This window comes from Pseudopipra pipra, chromosome 14 (assembly GCF_036250125.1).
Source record: "Pseudopipra pipra isolate bDixPip1 chromosome 14, bDixPip1.hap1, whole genome shotgun sequence".
NCBI lineage: Eukaryota > Metazoa > Chordata > Aves > Passeriformes > Pipridae > Pseudopipra > Pseudopipra pipra.
The window spans coordinates 18855894-18880566 of NC_087562.1; the positions used below are offsets into that span (position 1 = coordinate 18855894).

Sequence of the window (24673 nt, forward strand, 5' to 3'; positions counted from 1 at the left end):
CTGTTGAAGGACGTGACAGTGGCCTGATCCTCCCCAACACCGAACCGTTATCCCCGGGCCGGGCCGGGCTGCGCGGGGCTCCGCGGGGCAGCGCAGGGCTCCCGCCCCGGCCGCGCGGAGGGGCTCTGCGGGCGGCGGCGCCGGGGGCGCGGGCTGGGGAGCCGGCCGCCTTCCCAGCCTTATTTCATTTTCAAGGGCTGTATTTTATTTTATTCTTGGGGGGTGGGGGGAATAAATCTGCAGACCTTCACCGAAAGGAGGGAAAAATATCCAATTTTCATCGCAAAATTAGCTAGGGCGAGAGCAAAGGGCTGAGCTAATTGTAGCCTAATCCTCTGCCCTGCAGGCGTTTGCAAAGCCCTGAGCAAGAATTCGCTTTTTTTCCTCCTCTTCTCCCTTCCCTCTGTTATTTAGAGACGGGATTATTGCCTTTCTTCTCATAACAGCCTCGGCAGTTTCATTTAAAGGCTTTTTTTTCCCCCTCACACACACACACACACACATCCACACACACGCACAAAATAAATAGAAAAAGAAGCAGCAAAAACGGGGAGAGAGAGGAGACGGAGAAGCTTTAAAAAAAATAATAATAATCACAGCAGGATCTGCGGAGCAAAGATAGTAATAAAAGCAAAAAAAGCTGAGCCCGTCCACACACAGCCCCGGCAGAGCCCAAAGCCAAAGGGGGGCTGGCAGATATCTTCTGTGCTCAAGGTAAGGACCGCAGCAGCGGCTCCCGCAGCCGCCCGCCTGCCCGCCCGTGCGGGGCCAGGAGCGCGCCGTGCGCGCCCGCCGCGCATCGCAGCGCATCGCATCGCATGGCAGCGCATCGCGTCCGCACCGCGCGGCTCGCGCCTGCTCCTGCCTTTTTTTTTTTTTTTTTTGGAAAGTGCCTCTTCAAACTCACTCGGCTGCCGGCTCCGGGGAGCAAGAGCGGGCGGAGGGGTGTTTTTTTAAAGCTACAGGACCCGTTTGCGGCCGCCCCGCTTTGCTAGCGCCGCGTGTGTGCGAGTGTGTGTGCGCGCGTGTGTGTGTGTGCGTGCGTGTGTATGTTTTGTTTTGCTCCGCTCCAGCATGGGCAGCGCCGGCGGAGCCCCGCGGCCCGGGGTGCCCGCGCTCCCGCTGCCCCCCCGGCCCCGGCTCTGAAGACGGCCCAGCCCCGGCGCGGCGGAGGCAGCGCGGCTCGCTCCGCGCTCCCGCATGGTACACGCGGAGCGGGGTCGGGCGGCGGGAGGGCAGCGCGGCGCGGGGGTGCGCGGGCCGGGGCGCGGGGGCTGGCGGCGGGGCGGCTCGGCACAAAGGGAAGGCGGGCGACAATGGGGGAGCGCCGCGTATGGAAAACACGGGCGGGCTGTGAATGAAACTCTGGCGCCAGTGAGAGTGGAAGGCTTGGTTTGGGGTAGACTTCAAACCACTCTAGGCTATAGTTTGCATTCCTGCTCCTGCATGCGATGTGGCACACTTCTGCAAAATTAATACATTAGCCTGGCTAATGCTCACCACCATTGGCTGCGCGGAAAATGTGCAGGATCGGGGATTCGGGGTTGACTTTTTTTTCTTGCATTCATCTAAGACATCTCCTTTCTTGTTATGTGGGAATAAGTAAAGGACGCCATGTTGTGCCTTTTTTTTTTTTTTTTTGGTTGAATTTTACCTTTGGGCATACAGTGTGTTCAAAAGAAAAAGGCAGAAGTTGAGTGACCGGGTGCGTTGCTCGCTGGTGATTTCCCTGACCATCAGCAGGGAAAGGCATTTGGGTGACGTGAAACTTGCACTAAATAGACTGGAGACTGCCCGAGAGAGGCGGGTTGCGGGGGGGCAAAGGGGGGAGGAAGGAGAAAGCCTTTCTTTTTTTTTTTTTTTTCCTTTCCCCCCCCCTTTTTCTATTTTTTCGCCCCTTTTTTTGGGGGGGGGGGGGCAACCAGATCTCGAGAGGGAGCTCCCTTCCCCCCATTCCTCCCCCCCCGCCGTAAAAGTTTTGGGCACGATCTCCTCTGTCACTCGGTCCAGCGTCCAGTGAAGCGGCGTGGAGGTGTGTGCAAATGTTTACGGACTTTTAATTTTGGAGCCCCCGAGCCCAAGGTTTGCAGCCCCCCCGGCCCGCTTTGTCTTTGGGCTCGGAGCACGGCGTAGGCAAGTTGTGTCGGAGTGGCTGTGCAGGCAGACCCGAGCGGTCGCCGGCCCTGTTTAGGCAGACAAAGGTAATTGCCCAGTCTGTGGCTGTGCCCCTCCGGCGGCGCTGGGGACGCAGACGCTGCCCTGGAGTCACGGGAGCGCCGGGGGAACTTCTGGCCCGCAGTGCCGGGGATGGGGCGCTCGGGGGGCTGCGCTGGGTGGTTTTACCCCTAGTGGGTCCGCTGGTACAGAAATGCAGGTCCCTGGGGAGGGAGAGCGGCTTCCCCGAGGATGCAGCCCGGCCGTGCCGGGGGGGTGCAGCCGGGCCCGGGTCCTGCGGCCCGACCCGCCCCCGCCCCGGCTCCCCGGGAGAGCAGCTCCATGGCAGGTCCGTAAACCTGCCGCTTTCATTTCACGTCTTAAATGTGCATGAAGGAATTAAACTGCACGAGTGAATAACAGCATTAGTTTCAATTAATTTTTATCCTGGCAACAATAAACTTTAGAAACAAAGCGCTTTTACATCCTTAATTAGTCTTGCTTCCCATCTGTAGTCTTTTAAGTGCCTGCTCCTTGATTTAACTTTGTCCCTCCTTCAGAGCCGCCTCCTTTTTTATTCTTTTCCCTTTTTTCTCGTTCCCCCTTCCAGACTGCTGCCTGTTTCTTTCCTGCAACCTTTCACCTCCCTTGTCCCTATCTGTCTGCTCTGCTCTGTGCAGTTTATTTCTCCTGTATTTTCCCAACATCAACAGCAGTATTGGTTACCATGGCCCCAAGCTATGTGCAGAGGTGGGAAAGCTTCATCCGCCCAAAAGTTCTTACACTTTTGAAGTCTTTCTTTTAGTAGGATCTGAAATGTATCATCTAGAGTGTGTATTAAATGAACAGTATTCCTGAAGGCTTTAGAGCAAGAAAGGCAACACCCTGGAAAATTCTGCAGTCTTTCAGCATTCTCTGCCCTAGGGTTATAGCCCTGGGCACGGAGCTGAATGGAGCTCTTACAACTGCCTTCTGTTTACCTTTTATGGTTAAAATAACAGCTTAGCAAAGAAGCAACTTCATGGAGAAACGATTCAGTGAAATCATCTCAAGCTGTAGCAGCATAGCTAGTTTAATCACCCCTAGAGAGCTGAACAACTGTGAGCACAATGGGACACAAAATCATTTTGTGTGTAAATGAGCATGGCATTGTGATTATTTCACTTTGCATGGGCAAATAGTTTTTACAAGCAGTACTTATGCAGTTAGCTTAGAAAGGCAGAAAAAGATAAGCTGGCTCTGAAAGATCTTGGTGTGTAATGTTTGAAAAACTAAATATTCACATAATTTGGGAATCAGGCTCTATTGATTTTGCCTTCAGCAGGTTCCTGTGTTACTTATTAGAGCAGGGTTATTGCCTGTGCCACTAGTTGGGATGCTGTATCCTGTTGTAGGCAACTAAAGAGCAAGGATTATTTTACATGGTTTAATAAATGAAGTTTGTTAGTGTTTCTGCGATATTTACCCTTAAGGTTTTAATTTTCACATCCATATTAGAAAATATGTGCATAAAGACTTTCACTGGATAAATACATTTAGGATTTTGCTTTGTGCATAAAATAAGTACATTACTCAGTGTGATGAATTTTAGCTGCATTTTACATTAAGAAGAGGAAGGAGTCATTAGAAATAGGGTTACGGTACCTTAAGAAATACAGGGTATTTATATTTTTTTTTGAAGCAGTAGGAGTGTTCTCAGTGCCCTTTATGTAGTGCTTAGCAATTGTGCCCCTTGATAATTTGCTCATACGGAAATGATTGAATTCCACAACTTTAATAAAAATCTAGGATTCATTTTTTTAGTACGAATCCTCTCCAACCAGGGGAAAAGCCAGTGTTTTAATTCCCCTTTTCCTCCTCTCCCCCAAAAAGCCAGTGGCACCCTCAATAAGTATGAAAAACCATAAAAGTTTGAGAACTATTTTAGCTTTCCAGTGATTTTCTATAATTAAGTGTTTTTTCAACACATGCTCTAGCTGAGAAATGCCAAAAGCAGAGGATTGTTCAAAAGGTCCCTCCAGTGAATAGTATAAATTAAATATCTACTGTGTGAGTATGGCCTCACTGAGAATCTCAGTCTTTACAGATCAAGGAATTTACTGGTATACTAACATTAAACAAAATCCTAAGATAGCAGCAGTGTTTAAATATGCACAAATAGATTCATATCACTTGATCTTTAGCTATCTGTGCATATTTTAAAATTGAAGTCTGTATTTCAAGACAAATGGTTAAATGTAAGACACGTTTACAGAGGACTGGAAGTCCTTTGATTTCATTTGGAAATTGTAACAAGGGGTGCAGATGAGCCCTAATTAGACTCTTGTTTTGTGAAACTGCATGAGATTTATTTCTAAGGCAGCCCTGTACCATGCGAAGTCTGTACCTTTATCATTAGTGATAATGGTTGAGGTCTGAACAAAGACAGGGTTGACATTCAGCCTGGATCTTCTGACCCTTTCATTTAAGTGAAGGAGTAGAGACTGAACATGAGTTTACAGTGCTCTTTGGTAAGAAAAAAACCAGCAACCTTTGTCTGTGTTGGCAGACAGATGAGGCACCCACAGATTAGTAAACACGTCGCTAGAATACTGTAGGTACTTACAGACTAAGTTGTTTTTAAAACTTAGTTCTTTTATTTATGCTAAATGACATATTTACTGAAGATTGGCCACAACAGTCTCTTGTGGGAAACAAGAAAGCAACGTCTTCAGTCATGAAAGGATTCAGTCACTTTCCTTGAAGGTGGTGCTGTAGTAAAAATGTTAATGCCCAATTTCGCATCGGCTGACACAGAAGTCCTAGGACAGAGTTGGTACTTGCGTCGTGTTCAGTGCAGATGTCCGTCCAGCCTCCGAAGAGAAAAGGATGTGGATTCATAATGGGGTGATGTATTTCTGTGCTGTAGATGCAAGAAATTCTTAGGAGCTAACCAAGATGAAATACAGTAAATGGAGATGTTGTGATGACTTTGTGAAGCCGTTCAGATGTATTACGATTTTTCTCCAGAGCTTGGAAATTGTTTTGCAAAGAATGTTGCTAATTGTGTGTTCATCGAGTGGCATAGCCAGGCAAAATACTGCTAAGAGAAAGGCGAGACCAGCTTCAGATTTCTAAGAAACATTGTCAAAGTAATGTGAGAGAAATGGGAATTCACTTTGCAGTGCTGCATGTAAAGTGCTTGTCAGATGTAAGGAAGAGCCTGGGTGCTTGGTAGCATGCTTGAATTACAAAATACCAAGAAAATTAGATTATATTCAGAAATGTCTTCAACTATAATGTTTTGCATATGTTGCTTTCCCCATAAGGGGGAGAATGGATGGACATTTTCCTAAACTTTTCTGAAAGGGGTTTTTTCCATTTGACATGTGCCGTCTGCACCGATTGAACTGAAATCAGCTTTGAGACACACACTTCATGCAGAATAAGCTGTGCTTTTCTCACAGAAGAGAATTGAGGAATTTTCTTTTGCTATGGTTGTCCTGTTCATTTTTAAGACATTTCAGTATTTTTGGATTTGATTTTGCTGAAGATTTTGGGACTCAATTCAGTAATTTCACTAATTTTCCAGTATTTTTAGGGCAGGAAACATTAGGTGGATTGTTGAATTTATAATTTCACATGCTGCATTGTATAGTACTTTCTAATGTATCTTGTCATGAAAACATGGGTCAGTTTATATATCTTTCTGTTTTCGCTGCTTCCAGGCATTAATTCTTTCAGTTTGAAAGCTTATTAGTTGTTTAGGTCTAATATTAAGGCTTAACTGAAAATTATCCATTTATTTCACAATTATTGAAAATAAACCAGAAAATTGATCTTAGTTTGATGTGAAATTTACTACATGTATAAACTAAATGCCTTAGGTACTGAGGAAGTCACTAATTTAGAGGTGTCTTGTTACTGCGACAAACTTGCAAAAACCCCCTGAATCCCAATTCACAAATTGGTTATTCGTTTGTCAGGGGATATTTCACATCTAACACATAAGCCCGCGACCTTTAATTAGAATTTTGCAGTTTGTTTTATGCCCCTTGAGGCTGACACCTTGAAAATTTTTTTTTTCTTGATTTCTTATTGCTAATAAGCATCTTTCCCTTCCCCTCTGGTACTTAGGAGAAAACGATGCAAATACACTTAATTACAGTGGTGGCAATAATTTGTTAGCTGAATATGTGATCAGGCAGATGCAAAAATGATCTGATTAGATCTGTGATCACAGATGGAAAGAAAGGTAACACAGTGCTACATTTAAGAGAAACTGTTCTTTTTTGCCTCCCCGCCCAGGAGGGAAGAAGCATGTCCCGTCTGTCTCTAACACGGTCCCCGGTTTCTCCTCTGGCTGCTCAAGGAATTCCTCTCCCAGCTCAACTCACCAAGTCGAACGCTCCCGTGCACATCGATGTAGGAGGACACATGTACACCAGCAGCCTGGCTACCCTGACCAAGTACCCAGACTCCAGGTAAGACCCTGGTGTTTGCAGGCTCGCTGCGTGGAAGGAGGCAGGTACCTGTGAGGGATATTGCAGTGCGAAGGACGATTTATTATATATTCACCGCTTATGAATAATTCAGGTTCCGATTTATACAGTAACTTCACTGGGGTTCTGCAGGAAAAAAAAAGCCTGTAAAATTTATGTATTATTTAGAGAGTCTATTCATTTTCTCTCTCAACATCTCCTGCGCTGTGCTGATACGTTTGAAGCACCTGTTGGTGTGCTGCCCTAGATTATTTCCAACTGCACCAGGCAACTTCTTTCTTTCAGATGTAAGGGGAAAAAACCTGGGTTTTAATTCCTTAAGAAAGCAGAATGGTTCTGCTGCCCTGGGATTAATGGATGCTTCTGTGGGCCAGTCCAAATCGTGACCTCACTGGGAGCTGTGTGCCTCTGTGTCAGCAGTTGTTCCTTTGGGCAGGGGCTGGCTGACCCTCTCTGGACAGGCTGCATTGAATCCTTGCGGGCTCGAAGGTGGCTGCTTTGTGCTGGGCAGGTTGGTGACGTGTCTGGAGAGATTTATATGGATCTGGCCAGTATTCTCTCAGAGTATACTCCAGACATGCCAAATTATGAATAGATGTGGCATGAGATGATGTTTGTGTATGACATAGTGTCTGTTGTTTGCCTGGCTCCCAGTCCTGCAGGGCACTGGGCACCTTGAGGGATAGGGCAGGGTCAGGCCTGTGACATTGTTAAGGGTTAAAGAACATTCATTGGAGCAGTATATTAAGATGTACCTGATTTTGATTCAGTTATGGTCACTAAACCAGTGCATGTTTTTGTCACTGAGACAATTCAGAGGGTGCCTCATACATACTCAGGTGGGAATGTGCAGTGTCAGGGTGCCCAGCACACTGTTGACTCCAAACCAAACCAAAGCCCAGGTCAGCAGGTTTGGTTGCCAGAGGTTTTGTCCTGCATGGCCAGAATTCTGTAAGTGATAGATTTTTAATTTTTTTTTTTTTTTTTTTGGTATGACAACCAGTGTAAAGCTATAGTTTCATTTGAAGATTTTTCCTTTAGAAGAACTAAGGGTTTTTGCAGATTTGGCAGGTTCCCAAGCAGTAAATGACATTTATGGAGACACCTTGAAATGCCTCTGATGTCATAAAGCATATGGCTGTGATTTCATTTCAAGGAAAGGGAGCTGCTGAAATTCTCTATGGAAAAAAAGCCCAATTATTAGAATACCTGTATTTTATTGGCAGAACAAAATAATGTGATTTTTCTGGACAGTTTGTTTAATGAGGTCTGTGTGGTACTATTTTAATCATAGAGAAGAAATCTGTTCAGTGGGGAGAGATTGTAACGGAGAAACAGGCAAATGCTTCATAGTATTAAAAAATACAGAGAAGATTCAGCAGTTGTAATAGAGTGGCACATCTGTTTCCACATTTTAAAATATCGCTGCTGACACTATGTTTAAAATATGCCCCACATCAAACTTACTTAATAAAAGCTTCAGTTACGGAAGCTTTGGAAGAATATACATAAATTCACAGATTTTGTTTCAAGAGAATAGAGTACTGAACCAATTTTTTTTTTGCCTGTTTGATAAATAACAGAATCATATTTCTTCAGATTTTGTACTTTGTTTAAACTGAAAGTACAAAACTGTGACTGACCAGAGCTCACATGCTGCCCGATGTTTTGCTGTGTGCTGCCTTTTGTTTGCATTGCTATGTTATCTCATAAGGCTTGAAGGCTTTTTTAGCTGCTCAAACTTCAGCTCTCACTGAAGTAAGAGCTTCCAGGATGAGACCCTTCACCAGCATCCCAAGTAGGACATATTGCTACATACATTATGAAGCCGGATGAAGGCTACACCATAATTTATTATATTTTCCTTTTTTATATATATATTTACGTATTATTTGTTCTTCTTCAGCACTGCATAATAGACTTGGTTGTTACCCCCCACTGAGCCTGGCCTGCTCTCATTCCTGGTTAAGGCAGAGTACTTGCAGTTATTCCAGTGGGAATGGTTGGAGCTCCTGATGGTGCTTCCCTGCCCTGTTGTGTATCTGCCATATGGCACAGACTGTCCTTGCAGTGATCTGCCTGGGAGAGGACTCCTGGGTCTCTCACAGGTGCAGGAAGGAGGAGGTAGCTTTTCTGAGCAGAACATCTGGAAATAATGCCAGGGCACTGTTAGCTTGTGCTCAGAGGTAACATGCGTGGCCACATCCAGAGGCATGGCCATGCTCATCCACTTGCAGAGCTTTCTGCTTTATTTTGGACAGCACATCAAACTCCTGAGTTGAGCACGAGTTTAAAAGCTTCAAATCCAAGAAGTCACACAAATTTGTAGATCATATTTCAGCAGAAGATGTAAGCATATGCTGAAGTGCTTTGCTAAATCTTAGTGAAGTCACATAAAATAGTTTGGGCTCACTGAAATTGAAAGCTGTGGGAATAAACTTCCTGTTTATTTGTGTTACAATCCCTATTGCTTTCTCAGTGCTCCCAAATCCTAAATAGGCTTTTAGCTTGTAGGCTTTTTAGCTGATAATGTACATGGATGTTTAGACTGTGAGCATGTGTATAAATACAGCCTGGGTGTGCATGCACAGAAACACCACATGCTGATGGGAAACAGAAAAAGTCAAGTTGTGTTTATACTTCCTTAGTGTTTTGAGGAGGTCCAGTCCTGTTTGGTCCTGAACAAACTCAGTCCACATTGACTTCAGTGAGAGGGAAGAGCTCCCAGCAGCTGGCCAGATGGGGCCCAGCAGGAGCAAGTATAGATATGACCAGTTCCTGCCCATACCTGCTCTGCAGTCACCCCTCTGGTATGATATAAATTACACCTGACAGCAGGCAGCGTGATACATTTCTTATTGTAATCTGTTAGGATTGACTGTGCTCTGCCCTCTCAGCTGGCTCTGCTTGGCTGTTCCCAGGTTAGGTATGTGGTTGGTTCTAATTTGGGAAGAAAAAGGACCCAGTTCTGGAAGTCTTACTCAAGTGAGTGAATGGCTGTTAATGTGAAGCCAGAGGCCAAATTTTGCATTTCAGTGATCCCAGAGTTGTTTCAGAGCAACTTTGGCAAAGTCTTTGATGTTGTTTGTATTAGTGCAGCTGCTGTGACCAGAGCATTTGTCCACTGATTAAATTTGCATAAGTAAAGGGTGCCAGATTAGGCATTAAAGGGGGTAGCCGTCCTCTTTCCAGTAAATTTTTATGGGCTACATAAATTCTCTCATCTAAAAAAGGAGAGAACTTGAGCAATGCACAACTGGCGTGAGAAAGGAGAAGAGAGTGAAACAGCCACTGTCAAAGGTGGTATCTAAACCACTGGCACTCACCTTAGGCACTACATACCTTTCCAGTTGGCTTTTTGAATGAAGCAGCATACAGGAAGAAGAGCTGGCCTTTCAGAGGGTGAAGGGCAAAGGGAGATGAGAAACATAAAAAAGAAATTGTGATCAACAACAGCATAATGTCAGTGGTCGCACAAATTACCTCAGAAATAACATTATTATTCCCTTTTTGTATAGCTACTTGAGGCCGCTTTCCATGCATACCCAAAATTGCCATTGAAGTTGATAAGCTTTGGAGGTACAAGGAGGCTGAGGTTGACTTACTTGGATCTGACTAAGGCTTAATTTCAGTTTGTTTTCAGCAAATTCTCCTACTGAAACTCCCAACTCTTGTAGTTCCGAGGTACAGGTAAAAAAGAGAAAAAAACCCTGTTGATTTCTAGTGACTCTTACCATCAGCGCCTTATTTCTAAAGTAACTGGCTAAGTAGACAAATTATTCATCTTTGATAGCATTTCCTCTAGAAATTCCATTCCTGTTTTCACCCAGAGGACCTCTAAAGCAGCCCCTTCACACATTGACACTTGAATGTGTATTTATATGACAGATTGTAAGGGCTGCAAAACCTCCAGCACATCTATAAAGTGAGTTGCAAATTGTATTTATCCAAGGGAGTGAGACAATTCTTACATTTGGAAAGCAAACCTGCACCAGAAGTCCAAGCTCCTGACAGGCAGTCAGGAATACCCAAGGGCATTGCCAGAGCCTCCAGTGTTACTCCCACTGAACTCAGTGGCAGATGTCTCATTGCCTTCCAGTGGAAAAGAAGGTCCAAATCCCTGTATACCACAGCAACCCCCAGCTTCTTGATGTCACTGGAAATTTTGATACCACCTTGAAGTTTTATTAGAAAGCAGAAGAAGAGTTTTCATCAGAAGCCTGTCCATTTTGCAGCCCTGATTAGTGTTTTTAACTCAGAGAATTGCTGTGAGCTCTCTCTGAGTTGTTCTGCTATACAAGGTAAATATATTTACCTTCCATTCTTGATAATTCATATTTTTGTATAACCCTCTATTAAAGATATGTTCATGTGTTTGTAATGTCGTTATAAAAGCTCATGCTTTCTGTGGCATCACTTGGGACAGAAGGAATAATTTTCCATGAAGCGATGCTCTCCAGGTGGGAAGAGTGTGGGGTCACAGATCCCAGAGAGCCTCCCCTGATGGTTTGTAGCACACTGTGTTTGGGACCTCTCTGCTCCCAGCCTTTCCCCTTCAGGACAACAGAGTTTCTGGGCCCCGTGGCCCAAGCCATGAGTTGTCACACAGTGCACCTCTTGGGGCACCTGGGCTCTACCACCTCTTTCTCTGGAGGCTGTGTCCTCCAGAGAAAACCAGCACAGGCTTTATTAATTCTTTCAGAAGCTAATGATCTCTCTATGAGACAGGAGAGTTTTCCAGGCATATCCTTGCCTCACTTTCCTGTGAATCCATGGACTTTTTTGGTGATTTGCCAAGGAATCCCCTAAGCATGTGTCTTCTCCGAATGTTTCTTGTCAAAATACACTGTTTTTTATTTATAGACCCACCCTCAGACAAGGTCTCCTGCCAACTATGACCTTCTGTTTCTAGCTACTCTCTGAGGATCTGTGGATTTTAATTCCCCTGCCTTTTCCTCCGGCACCTCCATCTCTCTGGTCACTGGAGCTCAGCACTGGCACCTGAGATCTGCTTCTCCCCCTTGTCTGCAGCCACACCAGGATGGACTGAATTCAAGGGAGTTCTCTGCTCCAAGTTTTAGAACCCCTCTGTTGTCCCTGACAGAACATGATTGCTGACCCTGTATAGCTGGATGCAGTGGTTTCATAGCTCAGACACCTGCCAACATCTACAAGACAGATTTTTCCACATCATCCTTTACAGGAAGGGATTTGTAGTGGGTCCCACTCTGCATTTCCTGGGAGGGAGCAGGGAAATTCTCAGTTTGAGTATGTTTAGGATATATAATTCTCCAGACTCAGCATAGCTGATAACATCTCATATTTCTTGCTCACGTATGATCAGTTCACTCTTATAACAGTTTATTTGCCAATTTCCCATCAAATCTGTGTATTATCAATGTTATTGCCTGGAGACAATGACCAATTAGCAAATTTTGTCACTTACCCCATGCTTGCAGTTGGAGTGTAAATCCAGGTTTGTTCTTAGCCAGAGGTTGTTGGTGGCTGTGAAAGCACAGCCCATTTGAGGGCAGGATCCTGTCATGGAGCAGGAGGTGTTGGTTCTCCTGGGACAGCACGGCCTCCTGCCAGCCCTGAGCTGCTGCAGTCCTGCACCACTGCAGCATCAGTCACGTTCATCCTCCCTGAGGTGTCTCCCAGACCTCTCCATGCCACTGTCATTCCATCTGCTCACCCACCCAACAGCTGTACAGTGTCTTGTCCCTCTTCAATCCTCTCTCATCCCTGCACACCCACGAAATGTCTGTTTGAAGCCCAGTGAAGGGCACAGGCACGTTTCACACTGTCTAAGGCACCACTCTTCCCTCCGAGGTCAGCTGTCGAGCGCCCTGTTTGTGGGGTGACACGAGGCTCTGACACTGCCAGGCTGTGATCTGCTGTGTGGTTCCCAAAGGCACTTTCAGAGTCAGAGCCAGCACCCCACGTTCCAGCAAAGCGCTACAAAATGCTGCAGCACAAAGCTCATTAATTTTAATAGGTGTTGTGAACTTAACCCAGACACAGACTTTTAAGCAAAACACCTGAAGAGGCAGGACAAGGTGTTTTCCCTGCACGTTACAGATGCTGTGAGAGGCAGGTTGTGGGCACGGTGCAGGAGTGTGAGGACACTGCCCAGCATTGTGGCAGCTCTGCAGCCAGGGGTGAGCCTGCCAGGGCTGCCCGGGGCTCTGCTGCCCTGCCAGGCAGTGGGGTGGGTGCTGCAGATGAGAGCAAGTAAAGGAGCCAGAACCCAGAGGTTTTGGTTATATGCAGTGCCTTTTCTGAATTAACATATGAATTCTCATGGAGATTACCACAATTTTCGGTTTCATATCGTGCACCTGAGATTAAGAGATAAATCTTTTGAGTTTTTCTTATTTAGTTGTTCACTGGGCACATCTCCTTTTTGTTTCTAAGGGAATTTTGACCAGCAGAGCCCTTGGGATAAAAACCCTTAGAAGGGCCTTTCCCCTTCCCATCCTTTGTCTCCCCTCAATCTGCCTGTGGATGTTGCACTCACTAAAGCAGGAGCTGGAGCAGGGAAAGGGCTGTCATTGCCAGGCTGCTACATCAGGTGGTATAAACTGAACTAGTCTTCCCCCTTTTGCAGAGCCAGTTCCATACAGGTGCTACATGGCCAAGGTCACAGCAGTCCTTGCAGCGCTTTGATGAGCTGTGGGGAAGGTGTGAAGTGTTCGCTCCTACAGGCCTTGTGTCCTGCAGAAACGTGTGCCCTGCTCAGACACATCCAGCACAGCCCCCGGGCAGTGCAGGGAGCTGAGGACCTGCCTCCTCCTGCAGCCTGGCCAGGGCTGCCACGGCAGGAGTGGCACCAGTCCCAGGGCCAGAGCAGGGGCGCGTGGCTTGGCCTCTGTGTAAAATAAAAGTAAGCTGTAAGAGGGATGTAATTACAGCTGGGAATGAGGATGTTGGATATACCCTGTCTCTAGCTGACACTAACTGGAAAAAGTCCTGAATTCAGTGTCTGATGTCAGAGCCCGTGGAAGGAGCACAGTGTGATAGATTTCCGTGTGTCACCGGGGCTGTTGTGGCAAAGCTGGAGTGGTGGCTTTGGTGGTAAAGAAGAATAGTCCCCCTAACCCTTCATTCCAGTGACTTAAGGAGATGGAAGGGAAGGAATTTATATGGAAACTGACTCTTCAGACCTGTCTGTGTCTGCGTGCCCAGGATCTCCTACTAACTCGCATGTAGGGAGCCAGAGCAGAGCTGAGCTGTCTGCTGTGATAAAGGTGTTTACTCCTTACTGGACTTGATAACCACTGCCTTGCCCAGCACAGCCACAGCCTGGGAAGTGCCTGCAGGCTCTGGAGAGGAAAGCCTCTGGGAGTACAAATCTTACTGTAATTGGGTGCTGAGATTGGGCCCTGTCGATGAATGAATTATTTGTGTGTTTGCTTGGAATAATTGATGAAATGTTAAAGAAAATATTGCCTAGCTGATGAACACTTTTTCAGAAATTATTTTTTCTCTGTATGCATTTACAGCCTGGGTTGTGTGCAGTTCTAGGCATAAGGGGGTATTATGGCATCTAGGAAGGGGCAGACCAAGCCAGTCATGTGGAGGAGCAGATAGCAAATCAACACTCATCTGACTTTGAGAAATAACAGTATGGCTGCAGTGCTGTGCCTGGCACAGGCTGTTCGAAATTCCTGAATTTTGAGAAAACTGCACAGTCCTACCCAGATTACTTGCCTCAGCTAGTCAAAAGGAAGAGCAGGCATCTCCATGCAGCTCGTGCAGCCTGGTGTGGTCAGGAGGGATGTCACTTGTGGCCTCTGACAGCAGTCCAGAGATGAACACTGAATGGTGTCTCCAGTACCTTCTGAGCAAACCCCAGGTGACCTTGCCTTGTTTTCTGCTCTTCTCTTTCATCTTCTACAATGATAATGTGACTAACGTGACTGTAGCTGAATTACACTTAGCACATTAGTAATTCTTAGTAATTCTCACCCTTCCTGCTTACAGCAGATTGAAAACTAGTCTGGTTTATTAAAACTCACAAAGAGAATCCAGCAGACAAGAAGACCAAAATTTCAACATTTTTTTTCATTTAGCACTCTATAGCAGTTTCTGAGGTTAGGTGGTGAAGTACTTAGTAATTTCTTCCGTTGCTCCTTTTGCTTATCAGTCACCTGAGAGGGCACTTTGATACCAGCAGCACAGTTAAAGTATTTTTCAGCAGACATTTTCAGGACAGTAACATGAAAAGCATTAGGAGCATATTTTGAGAGATCACTCCCATGGGATGCTGTGGTTGTAAACTGTCTCCTCCTTTTATGTGCTGTGAGTGGACGCCCTTTCCTGCTGAAGAGTGTGGTGTAAAGTATTGTAAAGATGCTGCACTATGAAGTTCAGCATCTTTACACTTAAAGAAAAAGGGAATCTCCTTTATTGATTGCTTCTTTCTGTGTTGTGCATGCAGCTCCCTCATGGCATGGAGAGGAGTTATGTAAAAGATGTGGATTCAGTAGCTTTGTGCTGGAAATCATGTCCTGAGGTCACAGCAAACCATACCTGTGGAGCACACGAGGTGTTCCCCCTGCACATTTGGTCTTTCAACACACGTCACGTGTTTGTCTTTTGATTTATAAACTTTGGATTTATAGAGACCCTGCAATGGCAAGTAGGGGCAAATATCCCCCTGGTCTGCTTGGGGGGATATTTCATGAACTGCTTAGGAAGTTTATAAAACAGACTCCCCAGATTATGAAGCAAGGGGGGTATCTGTTTTGTAAGGAACATATTATGAAATGAATTTGTCTCTAGGCCTTACTTAATTATTTTAATGATCCCACTGGTGGTTGTCGTAGGTGTCGTTCTGTGTGTATATTGTGACCTACATGCTTGTGATCATTTATGAAATCTAAAGATTTAAAAATACATTGGACCTTATTAATTCATTGCCTCCTTTCCCTGAAATAAATGGAGGTGGTTTGGATATTGGTATGTTGGGCCAAATCTCTCTTCCAGTGAAGTCAATGAGAGTTTTACTGTAAGTTTAAATGGAAATAAAATAAGCCCTCTTCTTTTAGAAAACAAGCCTAATAATAAACCTGGCCAGAATAATCCTTACTGTAACCCTCTTGTCCTCTGTGGAGTTAAACCAGGGATGAGTACTGGTGTGATAGGTGGAGAAGAGTTACAAGAACCTGAGCATTGTAGTAAGATGCTTCTGCTGAGTGTCTGCACTGCTTGTCTCAAAAACGTGAAGGTGTAAAACCAACAGTCAAATGAAGACAAAGTGTTGTGCCCTTACTGGTGCATGCACAGACCTTTCCTGGCCAGACTGCCTTCCCAAGGAGGTGACTCTGCTGGTTTTCAAGGAGTTGGTCTGAATTTGTGCCTGTATAACTGAAATCAGAATTCATCTATTCATGGGTTAATGAAATCTTTAAGAACAAAGTGCATATTTAAATAGAAGAAATATGCAGGCATGCAAACACAGGATTCATGTGTGAAAGCATAAGGGAAGCAAGATCTCTGGAGCACAGAGTAACAAGCTGGTGTGGAGGATGCCAGGCTGGGCCTGACTCAGGCCATGCCCCGTGCTGTGATGGTCCCACGGACTTTGCCACATTTTTGTTATGAGAAACGTAGTAAGTTGATGAGCATACCTGGACCTTGCAGTGCATCAGCTTGTTCCCTTGTGCTCTCCTGACAGTAGATCTGGTGACTGGAACAGCTAAGTATTGCCAGTCACTCTCATCACTGCTATAACTCCACTGGTACAGAATTACATCAGGCTGGTGAGGTTCTAACCTGAACTGATAGCTGGGAGAAGCTGCAGAGCTGGAATTCAGCTCCAGAGTTATACACTTTTATCTCTGTCCACCAAACTGCCCTACTCCTTCACCTCAGCTGCTGTGATTAGCATGTACTTCCATCTTTTGATGCTTAAAAATGAAATGACACCTGTAAAAATTTTAGAGGGGTTTGTTTTTACCTGACTTGCTCTCACTTCAGATTCTGCCAGGCAGGACAGCTACGAGCTTCACAAGTGTGCATGACTGTATTCCTTCCTGGTGCAGTGGCTGTGACAACTGTCAGAGCTGGGCACCAGGACAGAGAGGCAGAGCAGAGGTATTCAGTGTTCACCTGTGCTGTGTTAAATTAACTCTGCAGCAGTATGGTACGTGTTCAAAGGCTAAAATTGCTGCTTTTTTATCTGCTGAGGGCCGCATAGAGCAAAACCTGAAAGGAGTGCTGCTCGTGGATGCTGGGAAGCTCTTACGCAGCATTTGCACCGGTGCTCTTGGTCAGACTCAGGAGGGATCAGTTGGCAAGCACTGGAAACTGAGATTTGCACCATAAAGCTGAAACGCTGAAGGAATCCCAGTCCAAAGGGCAGGCTCCCGCTCCGCCTCTCTCCTAATGGAGTGCAGATGCTCCCAGTGCTGCAGGTAATCCATTTAGATCTGGTAGATGCTTTTGCAGCAGCAAATCTCTCTCTTGAGAAAGTGGACGATGAAAACCGGGGACTCTCTGGTGTCGTACGGTGTTAGGCCAACAGTTTGTGCCGGTGTGATTTACACCAAAGGCTGCAGCTCTGGCCTTTGGGGACCGTGGTGTTCCTTTGGGCAGAGCGCTGCCTAAATCCTGCCCTTGCAAAACTCACCTACAGTTCCATGGGCAAATCTGACTAGTGGAACTCCAAGGGAACCAAAGCATGACAACAGAGAAACTGGGTCCTCTGCTTGTGCCATGGTTGTCTGGGAGGGAACAAGGGCTGAATTTGGGCCAGTAGTACATAACACTGCTGTTGAATGAGGAAAAAAATTCATTGACCTTTTCTTAATCTTATGGAGGGGGGAAAATACAGCTTGGAGTTGTAACTAGTTTCAAACATACTTCCTCTTCTTTTCACATCCAGTTGTATTCTGTTTGCAGGGTTTAAAACAGGGACCTGTTTCTGCTTTCAGTTAAATCAGAGGATGTTTTGGCCTTGACTTCACTGGGACCAGAATCAAACCCATGACCACAGTATTGTATTTAAGAACGAATCTCTCGCAGTCACATAAAAAGCCAGGTTCAGCTTTCAGCAGCTCATCAGAATTCAACAGTTAACAGTTTACTTATTGTTTTAAAGTTCTTGCCGAACTGAATTGTGTAGGGCAGGTGTATTGCTGTCTCCTTCCCAGGTATGGGTTCCCTCTCTATAGACCCAAGACAGGGGCTCCTCCTTTCCTTGGGAGCTTACCCATGGAGGGGGCTCTTCCCAGCAGGCAGGTTGGTGGGTCACTTCCTGTCTGTCCCTGCTCTCTGGCTGCAATAACCAAAAACCTGCTGGGAATTCCTCTTCACTTCTGCCTTTCATCTGCCAATGGCTCAGGCTCACCAGCAAAAACTGTTACACAAATCTTCCTTCTTGATGTGGCTCTGGGGGCTTTGGTGGTGGTTTTCCCTTCAAAATAGCTATTTAACAAGTCATTCTCGATGTTGTTCTTCAGTTTCTTTAAGTGAAGAGCCAGAAAAAAATATGTTGGGTGCAGCTTAATCAAATGTAAGAATAAACAGGAGGCTAAACATTATCCATGCATCATTTGAAGCCTGGTAATGAAAATATGGAGAGAGAGAGCTGGATGTAACTTCCCAGTCACATACATGCTTGTAGAGAAATAAGACCAGTTACAGTCTGCCTGTCTTTGCCCTGCGATGTCTTTGCACCAGAGGGAGTGGTGCTGTGAGCTGTGCTGGTGGTGTACAGCAGTAAAATGCAGCAGTGTTACACTGACTGAGCAAAATTGGTGGTTTACTCACCAGAGGATTGGCTGCAGGAAAAGCAAAGAGAGCAAGGATCTGTGTTCTTTCCATGTTATTCTCAACAACAGAAGGGTTTTACCAGTTTAGCTGATGTGTCCCAGCCTAATGCCCAAGCAGCATGGGCAGCTTCTTTTAAGCAAAAAGCTAATTTATCACTACCCAGAGAGGCTGGTGTCGTTCCTGTTCACAGCAGTGGGGAGTGTCCTGGTGCAGCAGAGGCCAGTGTGGGCACCAAGGGTCACCTGGTGTTCCTGCTCAGCCCACATGGTGCAGAGCTGCAGAGTCCTAGGCAGTCTGTGCCTGGGAAATTCCTCCTGTGATTCTGGAATTAAGGAAAAAATAGTAGGAAAAGGCTGCTCAGCTTTTGTATGTCTGGGATCAGAAGTAAAGGGCTGTGGCTCAAGCAGGTTTAACGCTGTAGCTGTTAAGGTGAGCACTGTGTACCAGGGTGAGTGTGTGACCTGTCACTGTTTATGCTTTAGAAAAGGTTGTGCAGCCCTTGAATCTCCATCCCTCCTTCTCCTGCTCTGTGCTGAAACATCCTGGTTTCACAGCACCCACACATGCAAAAGATGTGAAGGGCTGGACTTGCACCCTGAAAGGGAAATGAGTTACATCTGAAATTTTCCTTCCTTCGCTGAGTCCCAGTGGGAGTGTCGCTCTTGACTTCAACGAGCGAGGATTTAGCCCATTTATATTATAATATAACCAGTGTCTGCATGTTTTCAACCTCCCAGCATGCCCACTTGTAAAGGGGTGATGGTAATGGAGGTAGTGTCCAGATTTAGTCTGATTTTAGAATCTTAATAAAAATACTGAGTTACCTTCCACTTGAAGTTACGGAAGGCAAGTGAGCTGCAAAAGAGCTGGCATTTGGGGCAGCCCTGCTCTCATCAGGGCCCTTGTAGCACCATGATTTAGGGGAAGGGATGGTTAAAGGAATAGCAAGAAAAGACTTGTATAGGCAGGAATGTTCTGTTTGAATTGTACATCTTCTCATGTATTAACAACTTACTTCTCTTGAGTGCCCGCAACTCCCACAGAGTTTGAACTGAAATGCAGTTCTTGCAGGATTGGGACCTCTGGAAAACTAGGGAACACTTGGGAAACTAAGAAGCTAGTTTAGGATTTTGTTTTAAATTAAACAGTTTTTGTTCTGAGTTGATTTTCATGGCCCAAATGTAGCATAAATTCTGTGTTGAGAAAACACGAGAGGCCCAGAACCCTCACAGGGCTCAAATCAGAGCAGCAGGAACAATGGTATAATAGAAACAGGATACAATTTAAATTTGTATTAATGTTTTTAATCTTCACCAACTATTTAGGCAAAAGTTCAGTTAGAATGAAGTAAAAAGCAGAAGAAGAGCAAGAGTAACCTGAAATTTTTACTGGAAAAAACCCCCAGTAGTACTGGAAATCCAGCTAACATGCTGCTTTAACTTCGAGTGTTAAGTCCACAAAATAAAATAAAGAGAGGAGTTCCCAAATAGATGGGTGTTACCTACTTCTGTACAGTTACCTGGACCTTGGCGTATTTCACTGAAAGAATAATATTCAGCTCCTGCTGTTAACACATTCTGTGTTTTGAAGGTTCATAATACATTGTAATATGATTTGTTTACTTTTATTAAAAATAAACCAGTCAGCCAGACCCTGCTCTTCTCACTCTCCCTTAATAGTTACTGCTTGTAAGGAACAGGAGTGGCAGAACTGGCCTGCCTTGACCTACAGTAGCAGCAGCTCTGCCTGCACTGGGCTGCCATGGATCACACCCCTGCCATGGCCAAGGCCCCTGTTCTGGTCCTGGATACTCCAGAGCAGCTCAGTCAGACCAACTGATTGAAACTGTACAGTTAAGCATCAGAAATCATGGGAGGCTGTTTGTCAGTGCCCCTGGTACAGAGAATGAACAAGCCACATCAGTGGCAGGTAAGGAACTTCTAACAGAGAAGTGGAAATTGTACCCTGTTAAGCACAGCAAATGCATTACATGACTGATGGGTTGAATAGATGTTGTGGGATGCTAATGTGTGCAGCTGAAGGAGTGCTGCTGAGTGTCCCTACCTATGGATGTGGTTATGTGCTACACACAGTGAAAGGATTTGTAATACAGAAATTAACATACTAGAAACTGTTTGTTTAGTGAAGTATTTTTATAGCTGTTAAAGTAACACACTAAAATAGGCAAACACTTGAATGAGGCAAAATGGAATCACTGGCCTGATGAAGGGCTGGATTCTGCCCCTGATCCTCGTGGTTAAGCAGCACTTTGCCCCTGTTGACTGCCCACGAGACAAGTGGCAGAAAGTGCCCAAGTCCCCAGGGAGAAACACTCTGCTGATGAATTTGGGATGAGTGACCAGTGCTGATGGGCTTAATCCCACTATCCCAATAGGTGAGGGCTGAGGGTTAATGTCGTGGGGTGTCTGTCGATAGGTCTCGGTCCATGAAGAAAAGAACACACACAACACACACCAGGGTGATGAGACAAAGGGATATCTGCTGCTCCAGAGAAGTAGCAGCTTTTATTCAGATCGCTCGCTTCTACTTTCACACACAACACAATATAAACATATTCTTGCAAAAACACCTAGGAGTGTAACACCTGCACACAGCCAAACAGCTTCGCCATGGTACTCCTTAAAACTCAGGGCTGTGTCCATGGAAACATCCAATTAGCCTTACTGTTCTCCTGGAAAAGGCCTAACTCTCTGTAATATTTTAAACTCCTCAAGCCCCACGGATTTCGTGGAGCTGCCACTTCTCCCCACAGGTTAATACCCTTGTAAACCTGGTGGGAATGAAAAACCTGGAAAGAGAAGTTTAGGGGAGCCTCAATTCCCTTAGTAGGTGGTCTGCTCATTGTAATTGTTTGACCACTCCTCCTCCTCCTTCCTGTTGGGATGCTTGGCTAAATGGAGGCAGGGCCAGAGTGGCTCTTGACTACCATGAGAAGTTTTCATGCAGGAAAAGACACAGGCTTCTCTACCTGGGATTATTGTTTCCACTTCCTTGTCTTACCTGCTAATGTGTGTCTAGGTGATACTGCTTCTACAAATTAAAAAATAACTGTAATGTATCAAAATAGGAATACACCTATATTTCCAGGAAATTATGTATCAAATATATCGTCTGTCAAAGTGTCTTAAGTGTGGAGATAGGTTATTAACAACAGGCATCTCTCATCCTTACCATGAACGCTTTGTGGTATTTCAAAAATAGTAGGCAATTTCTGCTTCAGTGGATTTTATTACCTGTTGCTTCAGTGGACTTTAATTGATAGTAACAGAGATCAGAAAACACAATTGTCCATGCCTTTATTTTAACTACAAAATCCATTACATACCTAATTTTGCTTTTTAGTGATGTTACAAAAAGAAGAAAATAAATCCTTTCAGAATTTCCTAAAAATGATTCTGCATGGTAGATTATCATGTTCCTTATGGATTATTGACTTTTAAAAACACATGTTGATACTATATAGACTATCTCTAGCCTGAACAGCAAAATATGAAGTATTAAATCTAGGTAATAGATTCTGCAGTTCCTTCAGGTGCTTAATAGTTAATGAGTGTAATATCCTTGAAAAGCACGGCAAAGTGAGCATGTGGCTCAAAAAACTCCTATGGCATTCCAGGATCAGCACTTGAAGGCAGGAACAGGAGGTTATAGGAATTGGAGATGGACAAACATGTTATCAGTGAGTTACCTCCTCCACCCTTCTGCTGAGGTTGGACTGTGCTCTTTGTTAAAAATTGAGAGGGCCATTTTGGGGTCACAGGCTTTAGTGTCTCTGGTTCTCACAGGTCAGTTTTGTACCCGAGCACCTGTGGGGGCTCACTGGTGCCATCAGGATTGACAGCCCTGTACTGGGCCTGGCAGTGCCTGTAGGACAGGGGTGCCTGAGGCTGCCTGGCTGGAGTGCTGGGAGAAGGAGCTGGTGGTCAGGCAGCTCGAGCACGTGCAGAGCAGTGCCCTGCCTAACACTGCAGGCTGGACCCTGCACTCCTCTTGGGACTGGAGGCCACTACCTGATCTGGGCTTACTTTTGCCAGAAACCCCTTTTGGGGCACCCCTCTGTGCCTTCAGGCACACGTGGCTGCTAGATTTCATAGTTTGCAGGGCAGCAGTTTACACTGTGAGTTTAAGACTCAGACTCTCACACACGCACAATTTGCCCCATCACTGTACAAATAAAAGATTTAAAAGATGCTTAAAACAAAATTCTCCCCAGCCCAAACACCCTCCAAGCCAGGCATACTCCTGAAGCAATCTGAGGTGATCAAGATGTTATCTTTGATTAAAGTGGAAACCGTGGCAGAGCTGTAAGGGTGAAGCCTCTCAGGGTTTCTGCAGCATAGGGCAGCCAGGTCGTGAGGACCCACACTACAGCCAGTGCCTCCCCAGTGCTTGCTTCCCTCAACTGGAGAAGGGCTGCTCAGACAGCAGGGTGGGAGACTGTGGTAGAACCATACAACAGAGCTTTCTTTATGGACTGTCACACTAATTACAGCTGAAGTTATAAACTGAGGCAGATCAGAAAACCTAGTGCAGCCAGATGCAACCTTCAGCCACGTTGCTCACTGTGCAGGGCGTGAGGGAGCAGAGACAATGCTTCAACACCTCTCTCTCACTCCTACTGTCAGGCCAGAAGGCAGAAGACACCCATTTGCTGGGTTACCTCTATTCTCTGGCCAGCCCTGCCTGCTTTTCAGGCAGGCTGGGTGTTTTAATGTATCTCCCTGGGGAAAGCAGCTGCAGGTGCTCTCCCCATTAGGGTTTGCTTTGCTCAGAACTTGTGCACAAACCCAATCAGTTTTATAGAAATAATGGAAATAGGAAAAACGCTGCTGGGAAGGTCTGGCAGCACTGTCCACTGCCCACCCAGCCTGTGCTGCTGTGGGCGGGATGTGGCAGTGCCAGCAGAGAGCTGGCTCCTGGCACACCGTGGTGGGCAGGGCAGAGCCACTTCAGAGGCTCTCCACTGTTCTTTCCCAGCAGTTACTTCCCTGTGATGGGACAAGCAGCAGACTTCTGATAGACACAGCTATGCAACCAGCAGTGCATAAGGCCTCTCAAGCACCTCTGCTCCAATTCATGGCATTTTTTCTCTTCCAAGCAGATAACAGTATCCTACCCACCTTGAGCAAATATTTAAGAGATAAGCAGCACTGTTTATGCTCAGCAGCAGTGACTGGACTCTGCTCACACACCTGGGAGCTTTGTTAACATGTCCTGCGGGGCAGTGTCAGGTCATGCTCAGTGTCCTGCCTCTAAACAACCCCCTTCTTCCTCTCTGTGGCATTTCCCACAACCATCACCTCCTCCTCCAGCTCCACAGCCAGGCCCAGCAGCCAAGCCCAGCTGGCAGCAGTGTGAGGCACAGGGAGAGCTGCAGAGCTGTGTGTTTGTGCTGGGGAGCAGGAGGGCACACAGGAGGCAGGTACAGCACGGGGCAGTGAGGGCAGCACAGACCCACACTCTTGTAGGACCCACAGACAGGCATTTCTCTCTTCTTCACTTCTCCTCCCATAAAATTAAGAGACACGTTGTAATGACAGTTTGCTGAAATGTTCACTCCCTGCTGATTTGACATTGGGCAGAAAAAGTGTCTACAAAATCAATTTTTAATAAATGTAAACAACTAAATTATGAATGACAGAAATATCACTGAACAGTTAAATATTAATCACATAATTACTTAAATTAATACTTTTAGTGCAATATTGTGATAGAGAGCTCTGCTTCCATAGTGTTGCTGTGCTGGCTGGGCCGGTGTGTGGGGCACGACAGGACCACAGTGCCCCCCCAGCAGAGGGACGTGGGGACAGAGCAGTCTCGTGGTGCTTGCCACAGCCCCAGTTGCTTGTTGTCCCACAGGTCCTGCAATACTGGGTGCTCCTCTTAAGACCTCTGGAACCAGATTTATTAAGAAAGAACTTCTGTTTTCTGTTCAAAATCAAGCTGTCAAGAAAATGGCTAAACTGGCCCCAAACCAGAAAGTAACCCACTCCACCCCAAAAATTTTCCTGTCCCAGAGTGCCATTAAACTTGCTGACAGCAGTGTGTGACGTGCAGAGCCATGGCTGTGCTCAGGGATGGTGCTGGGAAGACCAAGGGTGCTCCAGATGGAGCAGTGGGTGCCAAAAGCCCTGGCTGCTCCTGAGATAGAGTTGGGAGAGTTTAAGAAAGAGATGGTGTGTCATGAGTTCTGCTGTAGGGGCTGAAGTTACTGCCCTGTGGGCCCCCTCTGTGCT

General features: G+C 45.8%; 1 protein-coding gene across 3 annotated transcripts in view; it reads left to right on the top strand.

Moving 5' to 3' along the window:
• The first annotated feature begins 259 nt into the window (after positions 1-259).
• Positions 260-24673, top strand: part of KCTD15 (potassium channel tetramerization domain containing 15) — a 43941-nt gene continuing 19527 nt past the window's right edge. The window contains exons 1-2 of one of the 3 annotated variants that reach the window (XM_064671301.1): positions 260-714; positions 6442-6617. In XM_064671301.1, the coding sequence (XP_064527371.1) occupies positions 6454-6617 (164 nt within the window). In that variant the 5' untranslated portion in view covers positions 260-714; positions 6442-6453. Of the gene's footprint in view, positions 715-910; positions 1204-6441; positions 6618-16863; positions 17057-24673 lie in introns of those variants that run through there. The other 2 variants (XM_064671300.1, XM_064671303.1) reach the window with 2 other exon arrangements.